This window comes from Mycteria americana, chromosome 10, assembly GCF_035582795.1.
Source record: "Mycteria americana isolate JAX WOST 10 ecotype Jacksonville Zoo and Gardens chromosome 10, USCA_MyAme_1.0, whole genome shotgun sequence".
Lineage (NCBI taxonomy): Eukaryota > Metazoa > Chordata > Aves > Ciconiiformes > Ciconiidae > Mycteria > Mycteria americana.
Genome location: NC_134374.1, coordinates 4,802,022 through 4,814,581, shown reverse-complemented (window position 1 = coordinate 4,814,581; position 12,560 = coordinate 4,802,022). Strand labels below are relative to the sequence as shown.

Here is a 12,560-nt window from a genome sequence, read left to right as displayed (position 1 = left end):
AAAAAAAACCTCCATAAACCTTGAAGAGCATGTCTTGATTATTTACAGTGTATTAATATTGTTCACCACTCTGACCAGCTGTGGACAAGGGTGATCATATTTTGTAGCGTTTAGGTGACAACGCTTTGCCTTCCCTGGTAGGAAAACATCTATGGTCAGTTCTGAAGGCAACGTGAAGTCTAAGTCGATCAAGCAGTCCCATTACAACCTAAGGGACTAACTGGCCGTGTGTAATGTTGGATAGCCTGAGAGCAACGGAGGACCTTTATGTTGCTGAAGCAGTAATCTCAGGAGCTCGTTCTGATGCTGCAGCGTGCTCTTCCTCTTGATAGCACAGAGTTAATGGCAGAGAAAGCTATCTGGTTGCCGTTGAAAGAGGGTGTTTACGGAGGATGGGGAAGGGGAAACGCAACATTTGGCTATGCTGGCCAAGTGTTTTTGGGTGAGACCTAGGACTGTCTGGAAATTGGGTGCCAAATGTGGGGGTGAAAGGGCAAATGTGTTGCATCCGTGTGGTCAGCATTTAGGCAATGCAGCTGTGTTGTAGTTTTACGGAAGCCCCTGCATCCTGCACTGCTGGCATGAAAGCAGTCGCCTACAAGGAAAGGAGGGTGTGCCCCAGCTGGGAGATGGAGCTGAGGGCTAGCCTAGAGGTGGCCTGGAACAAGGCCCAGGCTGCCAAATCTCAGCATCTCCCAGTACCGCAAAGAAGAGAAGAAATGCTCTAGGGGGATACAAGTCTTTGATTTACAGCCCCAAAATAAAACAGACATCCAAAGATGTTGTGACAGAAGTGCCACCAAAACTTTATAACATCAATCAAAGTAGGCTTTCTGCAGCCTGAGTTGCATGATTAAAAGGATAAAGCTGTAATCAAAATTATAGCTGCATTCCCACCTGGCTGGTGTCCTGAATTCTTCATGGGGAGTTAAAAAAAAATAAAGACTTTCTGAAACTGGTAATTATTTGACCAAGGCTGATGTGTGTTGTGGTGGGTTGGGGGTTTTGTGGGTTTTGTGCTTGTTTGTTTAAAACTATCAGAATTGATGTGGATTACATGTCATAGCTTACAATGAAATGGATCGTTTCTGAAATCCAGCGCTAGTATTCAGTGCATGACTGACCCTGAGCTCTGCCTCAGACCATTAACTAACAAAAACAAGCTATAAACTTCCAAAGTCTTAATAACTTCTTCCTTGGAATTGATTCCTGTCCCATTTCAAGTTTTGCATTACTGCTGTATTTTTAGCTGAAGAAATCCAACCGTGACTACAGCGGGTTGTCTCACGTGGTACCGGTTGCTGAGACGAGGATTACAGGCTGGTCTTCCTGATAGAGCTCTGCTATAAACTCTCTTCTCGGGTGACACTTCTCAGCACCAAAACACTACAGCCCCAGATGTGCAAACCCTGTCCACTTGTTTACATTGGTCAAGACCGCAAGGGACAGCAGGATGTCCCTTGCCATATGCTGTAAAACAGCGGCTGTGTCTAAACTGCATTGCAAGAGCAGCCTATCTGCAGGTTTGATGTTGTTGGGGTCCTCCTCCCTGCCATGCTAACCCACCAGCGTGCTCTGGGGAGCACACTGCAGCTGCATGGGAGGCTGCCCTTGCCTGCCTGCAGTGCGAGCAGGCAAAGCTGGGGTTTCCAGGCTGGCTCTGGGGCTGGTGATAGCAAACGTTGCTCATCTCTTCTAAAGAGCTGGGTCTAAGTAGAAAAGCCCTATATAGATGGAAAGGGAAACAGAAGGATCATGACTTTGCTAAGGTCATGTGGAATAGGACATAGGGCTTCCTGGATCCCTATGCAGAGCATTGTTCATTTGGTGCATAGTCTCTTAAAGGCTTTCCTTGTGTTACCAGGATGGAAAGGGTGGAGAGGAGAGGGGCAAAAGGGTGGGGTCCCATCCTTCGGGGCACAGAAGGCTGAGCTGGCAGTCTACCAGCAACCGCAGGGCCACACACTGATTTACCCAAGATGGGCTCAAACTTCAAAGTTCGTAAGTGGCTTTTGAACAGGAAACCTGCTTGCTGAAGTTCACTTTCAGTAAGAACTTGCAGTGAAACAGCTGTGCCTTCACCCCGCTCCCAAAGGGCGGGTGGCTGTAGCCTGCATCGGTTATCCCGTAATAAATGCTTCTGGGTGAGAAAGTCCTCTGGCCTCAAAGTCTTCCAGCTCCAACAGCCAGATCTTGCTTTCAAATACCAACCTTCAATATCCGGGGAAGGTCCCAAGAGTTAAGTTTGTGGTATCTACCAGCTTTCTGGATTACACCGGCAGGCAATGCTGTGAAGGGTCACCTGGGAGTTCCGCAGCCTCGTGCAGATGTTGTGAGCTGTTTGTGTCTGTGCACAGCCTAAGTCCGCTGCATGTGTGCATGTCTGATGGCAGAGTGTGTTTGATGTGAACTTGCCCTCCGTGTGGGCACAAAGGTGCAAACTGGCAAACATCTGAGGCTTCTCGCATCTGGGAGGTATCCCTGTACATAGGCACCTCACAGCCTCGCCAAAAACGCTGCTTTTTAAGGCAGAGAAAAGTGAGGTTGTGCTTCTGGTTGCAGGCAGGACGTGGACACAGACGGGGCCTTTTGCATAGCAGAAACCACCAGCTTCGTGCTGCCTTGGTATCCTGCAGCAGGCAGCCCCTGCCCTTCACCTGCGCTTTTTCCTGCTGCGGTTAAATGGGGACAGCTACATCAGACAGACCCAGAAACATGTGGACATTAATGAGCGCCTGTTGCCAAAAAGGAAGCGTGTGATGGGACTGCCGTGGGCTGCCTTGGCGTGGTGCACAGCACTGTAACAGGACAGCTGGGTTTTATCGTCTGGCCATGTAATTGTCACTTCAAATCTGCCTGATCACAAGTGGGGAGAGAAGCTGGTGGGAGCTGCTTGCCACCCCTAGGAAGAGAGGGCTGTGCAGGATCTGGGAGGGAAGCTGTCAAACCAAGCTCTCTGCGTGTGACCCACAGCCTTACAATCTCAGGCCTGTGTCCCTGGGACCTTGGGTCTCCGGTTGTAATCGTGGCCCAAGCCAGGCACTGCCCAAAGTTTTTGTTTGGCCCTAACAGGAAAAGGTGTTGTACCTGACTGAATGCATCTTTTTGTAAATATACTTAATTCATGTAAAGCCCCTTTATCAGCTGATAGCTTGACCGCTAATGCTGATAATCTTGTTTGATGTAAATAGAAAAATACATGTCTTGACCTTCAGCAGGGGGCATAGATAAGCGGTTCCTTTATCTAATTGAGCTAAAAAGATAAATACATATCCAATAGAAATAACACTGAGCGATCTGTCCTATTTCACGTATATCTCCCTGCAGAAATAATGCATGGTTGGAGCTCATCGGAACCAGATCTTTGGCATAAAGCATCTTCCACAAATGTGGCTGTAATGAGCAGTATGCAGATTTGAAAAATGTGAATGCTGGCTCCAGGTTTGCTGAATGTTACTGTAGTGACTAACTGGCAACTGCAGCAGACTTTATGCAGAAATATTTTCTGGAGGAGACAAGGAATTTAGCTGGACTCAAAGCTAATGGGAGAATTTCTTCCAGCTTGGATACCTCATGAAAATGTAGGCAAGAACTTCAATTTTAGTAAGTCATTGAGCTTCAGAATTGTTCATGTCTAAGTTCTGTATAAGCTTGATAGTGTTTAATGCTATATTCTTGGGTGGGAATATGGATGCCTTGCAGATGGCTGTTGGATGTTTTGGCTGCATTCTCCGGAGTTGAAACCTGCTCTCAAACTGAGCATTTGGGTGAAAGATGAAACCTTTTATTAGGGAAATGGGCCCACAGACCATTCCTGCCCTCTGCCCAGTTTCTGAGGAAATGTGCAACGGAGGATCTTGGATCACAACAGGATGATTCCCTTTAATGATCTGGAGAGGATGGGCAGCAGTGGATTGCACAGAGGGCTGGGAGGGCAATGCCCCTTGTTCTTCCTCCCATTTTGGAGTAAATCAAAAAGAATGAACTTCTGCGTGTCTCATGACTGGAAGTAAATGCATCTGGTGATCTCATTTGGTTGGGAAACGGTTAAAACAGCCGGTTGCTCCTAGGAGCTTTAAACAAAAATCGAAACACCACCTTTCTCAAAACAATTCAAACATGCTCAACCTTGTGGCTTCAGCAAAAGTAGCAATGTGTGAGTTCCCATGAACTCTAGCTAACCTCTGAGATTTATTGATAAATGAAAAAATAAGGGGCCAGGCCCTGAAACCTTTCCTTACTTAGGCAGTAGTCTCAGTATGTTAACAAGAAGCCCAGGGCTGGGTTCAGGATGTTTACTGCTTTTAGAGATGTCAAGGAAAATGAACTCGAAAGAGTTTGAAAAAGCAATGTAAAGGAGAGAAACCTGTGATTTTTGTTCTGACTGCCAGCACAGTCATAGTCTGTGCATTAAAGCAAGTATAATGTGGAGCACGTTACCCTGCTCGGATAAGCTGCATGGGCGTTGATGGTGGTTCTGCACGTGAACACACATGTCCTCTGAAAGCTTCAGCCGTCCTAGCGTGGAGTCTTGCCATGGCACACTCACTTTTTTGGGTGGTGGTGCTAAGTTCAATAGGGTGCCAGTGTGCGACCACTGCTTACAGGGATGCTGGTGTTTGGGTGAGCTGTTGGGTGGCCTTGCTTCTGTCCCTTTTTTTCATAACTAACTGAATAGACAGTGAAATTCTAGGGAGGAGAAAGGATAAAATTTAGAAGGTTTCCAGCGTTCTCTGATTATTTTGTCTCCACTGACTGAACCTTTCCCTTTGGCAATACTTAAGGGAAAGGTTTTGTTTGTGTATGTTGGGATGATGTCAGAGGCAAGGAGAAATGATGGTGTGTGCTGTGTAATTCTGTCACGTTGTTTGTTGCATACATTAGCAGGTATGGAGACTTTTGAGGTGTATTGCTCTACGATAATGATGAATCCTTTACTTTGGGAAAATGTACAACTGTAATCAAAAATAAATCTGCCAAGATGGCAGTGAAATTAGTATCTCATGATGAAAATGTTTTTATGTAGATACATATTTAGCTACACTCTCCAAGATGCTTTTTTTTAATACACACTTTTAAAGTAATTTGTCCCTTTTAGATAATTGATAAAAGGCAGATGTGAATCGATATGTTTACACCTTTTCATGAGGTTAACCTGCAGCCCTCTGCATTACCCTGCACAAACTTGTGGTGGGGGAGAGGAGGCTCTCCAGCTTAATACAACCAAGAAATGTGGAAGACTCTTTTCAAAAGGTGTGATAACAGTTGTTGAAAATAAACTGTTGTGAGCTGAGAATTAGAGCAAACCAACAGGAATGAGTTTTTACTGCTCTTTTCCTTTCAGCCTCTTGAGAAGGGTTTGGATTCTCTGCTGGATGGACCACTCTCTATTTTGTTCCAGGATAAAGGAGTCTAAAGGAACGTGAGGGTGTGAAGCGCGTGTAGTTAACAGACTTTACCTCCTTGTAAAGGCTGCTTTACCCAGTCAGAGACTATTTATTGCAGGTGAGCCCGTGCAGAGGGATGGTTGGATGTGAGCCTATGCATTTCCCTCAGGCTAGTAGTAACTGTGCACGGTGCGAGGAAGATAGGGCACTGAGACAAGGGATGAGGCGTGATCCTCCGCTCTCTGCACAGACTATGCTCCTCTCATCCAGCAGTCAGCCCAGCTGCAGACATGGGAGCTTTTAGGAATGCAGGAGCAGGATCGAGTTGTGCATCTCAGTTAATGGGGGCACATTTGTTGTGCAAAGGTGAATCACGACCCACAAAACAAAAGGGCTTGCTGTTTTCTTTCCCATAAATGCTAATTGTTCCAAACCTTTTTGGGGGATTTAGTATTCTCATTTGTAATGGTAGAAGTGAGTGAGAGCAGGAGGTTTGCATGCAGTGGAAATAACAGTGGCTGCAACATAACAGATGTCTGTTACACAGAGGGACAGTTTGACCAGGTATCATGCTTTGAAATGAAAACTGAATGCCAAGCCTTTCCCCCTTCCTTATTCTTATGAATATTCAATATCAAGTGCAACGCTAGCCTAGTATTGACTGATTCATTTTTTCAGTAAAGAAGCACTTCTCCGTGCTTCACTGTAATTATGAAAATCAGTGTTGACTCTTGACATCATCCTTCACAGAATGTACAGCAGCCCAGGAGAGACTCGTTGTTTCGATGGGTTGGTCGCCTGCTACGTATGGTGACTGGAGATGTGGAATTATCAGCATGCTTGACTGCAAACAAGCTTTGGAGTTAAATCAGGGTGCCAGTGTGTCTAGCGTGACTGTATTTTGTGGAAGGCCCTCTCTCGCTATATTGCCAAGACATTCAATGCCTGGAAACATTTGCAAACAATGGCCTCTGACAAAGGAGCCGTGGCTGTGCAGAGGAAGCTCGCTAACCAGGATTGACGTCAGCTGGGATGGATGCTGACCAAACACCGGCATCTGTTGGGCTAGCACTCGTCTCTGCCCATCTGCGCTCGGCCACCGTGGTGTGTGTGGTGGGCCTGGTGAGGGTGTGTCCATTGGTCTTCCTCCTGAGGTCTCTGATAATATATAAATCCTATCATTCTAGTTTATGAGAAAAAGCTTTGCGATCCCAGGAGTGCTTCCACAGAAAAAGGACACTTATAAATACACAAAAACTCAGCAGGATTTAGTCTTCTGTAGAAGAAAACATGACTGTGACACATTGCCTGAGAATGAGGAATCATTTTTCTTTGATGCAAAATTGCTTAGTCTTAGAAATAACACTCGTATGCAATTTTTTGTGCAGATAGGACCTGGGTTTTAAAATGACATCAACCTAGCTTTTAATTTTGCAGGTGTAAATTGCACCTGCAAATCATTTTGTCTGCAAACTGCAGCATTTCATATTTGATTTCCTGATTTCCTATGGCTTACTTAACTGATGTTAGTTAGTTATTTCGATATACAGCTTTGCAGGCACTACTATTTCAGGAACAAAATTGCAGTCTCAAAGCTTCAAACCCATTTCTGAACGTTTGATGGAAGTGAGGAGTTAGGACGTGTAGCCAATCTACTGTTCATACAAGTCTTTTGATACTATCCTCCGGTATGAGATAGTGTTGGTTATCATGGCAAAACGCTACATCTATGGCATCTTTTGAGCAGCTTGATCTAACCAAGCCAAGAAACTGTGCAACTTAAAGCAAGATTCCTGGTTGTGTTTCTAATAAACATTCTTGTGAACCACATTTTGTCAGTCTCGGTATCGTTTGCTCTTTTAATAGCTTTATTCCCTATTACCTCCCTTTTCCTAGCTTTGTTTTCAAAAACTAGCCACTTACCTAGTCTAAAATTACCTGTTGCTTAATAATGATCGTGGGGTGTGGGCATTTCACTAGTGGAGTGTGTGTACGTATGTAGGCACACACGCAGTCAAAGCCCTGGGAGAGTTCCTCCCCACCACCATAGAAGATTACATTTTAAATACAAAGCCTCTGCATGCTTTTTGGGAGGTAGCTGAGATATAGTTAACTCAGCTGCAGTAAGAATTTTAAAAACTAAGCATTTCACAGTAAAAAGCCTTTTTTTTTTTTTTTTTTTTTTTTTTTTTTAAAAAGAAGCAGGAAAGTACATGCAGCTTTAGTTTCTTGGCAGCCACACAGAGGTTGCTGGATCGATGTACTGAAACCCAGAGTTTTCCCTTTACCCCGAGGTGAGCCAGAAGATGTGGGGTGGGGAGGTGGGGACAGTGCCGGCTACCCAGCGCCTTGCTTCCCCAGCACGCGTCAGCCCTGGGTTGCAGGGCAAGAAGGTTGTTCTGGTTAGGTCACCCTGGGCCTGTGCTGACATCTCCTAGAAGAGGAGGCTTGAGGGGCAGCAATACCTGTTGGACAGGGGTTGGATGGACACCCATAAACGCATGCCATGTTGTGCTCGGACAGCAGAGGTCTCCCAGCATTGCTGCTTGCTTCGTGCTAAAAGGGGAAATTCAACCCTGCAAAGGTAGCTCAGTTAATTTTACAGAGTGGTAGGCGTATGGGTCTGATAACATATCACCAAACTTCACCTTGGTAGTTCTGTGTCGCTGAAAGGTTGTTGATACGTGATTGAAAGCAAGTACTCAAGCCCCGTTGTTATATGCCTCATTTGATACTGTGTACATAATTTGCATACATGTTTTCCTTACAGTCTTTTGTTATTTTAACAGGGTCGCCATGTTAAGACTGGGCAGCTAGCAGCAATCAAAGTGATGAACGTTACTGAGGTGAGTGCAAAACCAAAAATAAAGAAGTTGTTATCAAGGTGCAAGGAAAAATAAATAATCAGATCATGAGAAGGTGGATAGCTTATAAAAGGTGATCCAGTGGTATAAATTATGGTTGCTGAGCTCCAGTTTGTGTTTTATAGAGGTGTTAATACAACCAGATTTTTCAGTGGTACCTGACCAGTGGTGACAAAGCAATAAGGGAATGCATTGCCATGTATTTTGATGGTCTATAATACCAAAGAGGAGAACTCTCTTCCTGCTTATTTCTAGTTGATTATCTGTTTCCAGAGATAGCAAGTAAAAGATTTCCTGTAGCTCTGCGCTGCCCCTGCTGTGTTCATCGCATCCTCTCCCCTCGCATGCCAGCCATTCCTCAGAGTAGCTACCCTGACAGCTAGCAAGCAGGAACATGTTATAAATGTAAATATAGCACTTTTTAATTGTCATTTGACAGATGAGAGAAGGAGACAGTTTAATTGGCACTGTCCCTGCTCACATTTATAAAGTGGTGTCAGTGCTGGAACAGGGTGTCGAAAAAGTTGCTAAGTATTGATTTTTGTTTCTCCTTTTAAGAGCACAGCCGGTAGCAAAGCAGCTGGCCTTCTTGAGACCATGTTAGCCTGAGCTCCAGAAAGGCTGGGGAGACTCCCTGCTTCCTCTTCTCCAGTTTACTGGAAGTCTGTAGTTTGGTAGGATGCACCTAGTCTCACTGAAGACCAGCTCCCCGTTCTGTCTCTCTGGCAGTGTAGATCTGGAGTACAAAACTCCAAGATAAAGTTAGAGTCCTCTTGCGATATTGTGGAAGGGTTATCGCCTGAAATAAAAAACAGGGCCAAGTCCTCTGGGCCAAGTCTGCCAGTGGTACGTCTACACGTGATGTTTTGGGCAAGCACAAGCAAGCCTTGCCTGCATTTTTGTATGTCTTTGATTGTCTTGGAAGACAGCAGAACAAGTTGGTGTCTGCGTGGGCCTTGTCACGTAGAGCAGGTCCAGGACAGTTCTCTCTGCTGATGGTGTAGGAATCCAGCCCTGAGCAGCAAGTGGTCTGAATTGCACATTGTTTTTTTGAACTTAGATGCTACTGTAATGCTTTTACAAAGCGTATCTACGGGCTGGTTTGGCTATTGCTGCTGCCTGGTAGAATATGCATGTGTAGTTGAATTGCCAGTTTTGCTCTTCTCTGTGCACGGAGGAGGGATGCATTTTTTAAATGAGTGCTACATTAGATTGGCGGGATTTTTGCTTTTAGCTCTGTAGGTACATGTATCATCAGGTGCTTTGGCTTTAAAAAATGGCAGTCACCAAACATGAGGCTGCTGGATTTTGGAAGGGAGAGGGGGTACGGCTTGGGTCGCAGACAGATTCCTGAGATCAGAGCACCTCTGTGCTTTGACAGAGGAGCTGACAGGCCAGATCTTGACAGGGACTCAGAAGTGATCCAGAGCTTCTGTATGGACTGCTCTCGTGCTTTGCTGGGTCAGTCAACAGTGCGTGAGGGCTGGCCAAAGATGTCACTTGTGGGCCGTCCTGTTAACACCAGTGACAGTCCCTTCCTTCATGAAACAATTGAAGCAAATACTGCAGGAAGGGAACCTTGGAAAGATTTCCTTCCCTTTGCTATACATAACACGGTCTCCTTTGTACGTAAGCAACAAACTGTAGCATCCAGTAATGCCTGCTTGCTTGGAAACAAAATTTAAATGGGAGGGCAACTTTGTGGTCCAGCTTCAGGAATTCACGTTGATAGACTTGCATGATTCTGGGAAAAAACCCAGCTGTTCAGGTCTGATTTGCTGCTTCCTTGCAGGCTAGAGAGCCAGCATCATACTGGGGAACTTGTCCCATTGCTTGAGGGGCAATGATAACAGATCATGCTGTTTTCACGTTGAGTCACTTAATGTGAAAGCAGTCGTGATGGTTTGAGAGTTGAGTGGTGAGCATGTTGGTGCAGCTACCTGGAGGGGTTTTCCCTGGTGCTCTTCCCCCACTAAACCCTGAACAAATCCAGTTCAGCTGTACTTGAGTGTTTCTGCTTTCTGACCTTGGTGCAGGGTGAGTGCAAGGGTTTCTGCTGTTATTTCCACTTTCTTAACGTGGAGTTGGCGCTGCTGCTGCTGCTAGGGTGCAGGCTGGCAGACCTGGATGCAGTCCTCCGCTTTTTCACTGGTTTCCTCCGGCCCTCGGCGGTGCCGCTGCGAGATGTCGGGAGAGCAGCGCAGGGTGATCCAGGCAGTTGCTGCCAGTAGCTGCCGGTTCCTCTGCAGCTGTCTGCTCTGCCCTGGGGTTGTCCTCTCCTCAGCCACCACATCTCACAGCTTGGTGTGTTACGGTAAACCCCGACTGCTTTCAGAGCAGCGGGCCGTGGTCGGCTGTGTGCAGCGGCAGGGTGGGGTTGGCAGCTGCGGTCCCGAGCCCTGCAGACACCTCGGTGCAAATTCCCAGAGCGCTTGGGGTGAGCCACGTGGCTGCAAGAAATGGGGTTACTGCTGGCCTCCTGAGCTGATCTGTCTGGCCAGGGACCATGCTGCAGGTCTCTGGTAGTGCAGAGTAGATGGGGTGGTTGAAGCCAACGCATTCCTGCTCTGCAGTTGCAGTAGGTAGGAGCGTGGGTATGGCTGAAGCTGGTGCTGTATGTTGTCCAGGGCATCTCTGAAGCTGAGTTCTCCTGTACAATAGCAATAGCTTTTCTCTGCTTCATAGCATTTGGTTACTGAAGCCTCTCACAATAGTAGTGGGTCATAACTGTAATGTGGAAATCCTTTCAATCTCCAGAATTTCAGTGTCATAAATTCAGAGCCTATCAAGGATTCAGTATTTCTCTTGCATTGTTAGTCTGCTCAGGTTTAAGTTATTTTCTGTCCCTTGGTCTTGGAGAGCTAGCTCGAGGCATTAAATAAAGTGTTTAAAATATTGAAATCCTCGTCTCCAATGTCCTGCCTATAAATTGCACCTGAGAGCAACATCTCACATGGAGTTTGGCTTGTGAGAAATGGAAGCTGTCATAGTAAACCCGCTTGAGTGAGACAGGTGGCTCCTGGCCCCTGTGGCCATTTTCATCTTTGGGTGGTTATATGATCTGATTAGTGCTGCACAGGGAACACTTTTCTTAGGGAGTGAAAATTTCATGTGGTAGAAAACAGAAAGATTAAAAAAATAAAATCAAGACAAATGCAGTCTTTTTCCCTTCACCCGTCTCCAAAAAAAGTGGAGAAGAGCTGAATGCCTGGATTGGCCTTGTGATTTGTGTATACCTGCTTATAGGCTCCCCGGTTCAAGCCTCCAGTAGACCTCTCTCATTCAAAGTGGGGCAATTCCAGTGGCCAAGTTTGGCAGAGCCCCGTGCCAGTGTAGGTAGGTGGTGGTTTGGCCACTAACCTGCTCAGTAATGGGTCAGGGTTGTCTGACTTGGGAGAGGATAGGATTGAACAGGGGTATCTCGCATTCTAGGGGTCTGAGCTACCTCCTTGCTACTTGGATATTCTGCAGTGGGTTTCTCTCCCCCAGCATCATGTTTTCATCACTAGAAAATCCAACCTGAGAAGTCTTTCAGCTAACGTTTCATCATAACCAGTACATTTCTGCCAAAAGATTGTGTTTCACCAAATCTACATTTGTTTTTTTTTTTTCCCCCGGCAAGAAATAATTTTATCAGAAATTTGCTGACCAGCTCCAGCTGTGATTGTTCAGCCCTAAGATCTGGGGCACACCAAGAGCTGAGCAAATCTGCCCTTCGCCGACATGAGCTGCAGCCCCAGGCCGGTTTCTTAAGAGCGGCGGCAGGATGCTGTGGTCACTGCGGGATCCTCTGGACATCTGTCAGGAAGTGCTGCCGTGCCACGTTGCGGGGGGAGCGGGGGCAGCCCTTTGAAATGGTTGAAGGGGAGCTGATGGCAACGTGCGCTCATGTGCCTCTCCACGCAGGCTCTGCTTCCTGTTGTCTGACGGTGCCAAGCAAGCAGAGTGCTTGCAAAGAGATAGGATTCTTGCTGCTTTTCTCTTCAGCTATCGCTGCAGGTGATCAAAGAGCTCTTCTGCAGCTGGTCATTCTCTGTCTGTCCTTGCTTTCAGTCTTTCCAGATGGCAAAATAACGTTTAAAGGAGAAACTTGTCATTAGAACTGCCCCAGTACTAAGGGGTCTCTTGGTGGAGTATTTATCAGCTGATGATCTTGTTTCCATTTGAGGTCAGAGGCGTGTGCTTTCTAGTTCTTTGCTTCCTAATGTCATTGCAGATAGGCCCACATCTTCAAAAATAGCCTTTGATCATGAACCTGTCATCTTTGTGCATGCAGCCATCTGTGCTCAGCAACGCATTGGTTTGTGAA

At 46.2% G+C, this 12,560-nt stretch overlaps 1 protein-coding gene across 4 annotated transcripts in view; it reads left to right on the top strand.

Annotated features, from left to right (window-relative positions):
• The window catches only part of NRK (Nik related kinase), a 108,028-nt gene that overhangs the window by 27,206 nt on the left and 68,262 nt on the right, over positions 1-12,560 (top strand). For all 4 annotated transcript variants that reach the window (XM_075513043.1, XM_075513044.1, XM_075513041.1 and 1 more), the window contains exon 3: positions 8,177-8,233. In XM_075513043.1, the coding sequence (XP_075369158.1) occupies positions 8,177-8,233 (57 nt within the window). The remainder of the gene's footprint in view (positions 1-8,176; positions 8,234-12,560) is intronic.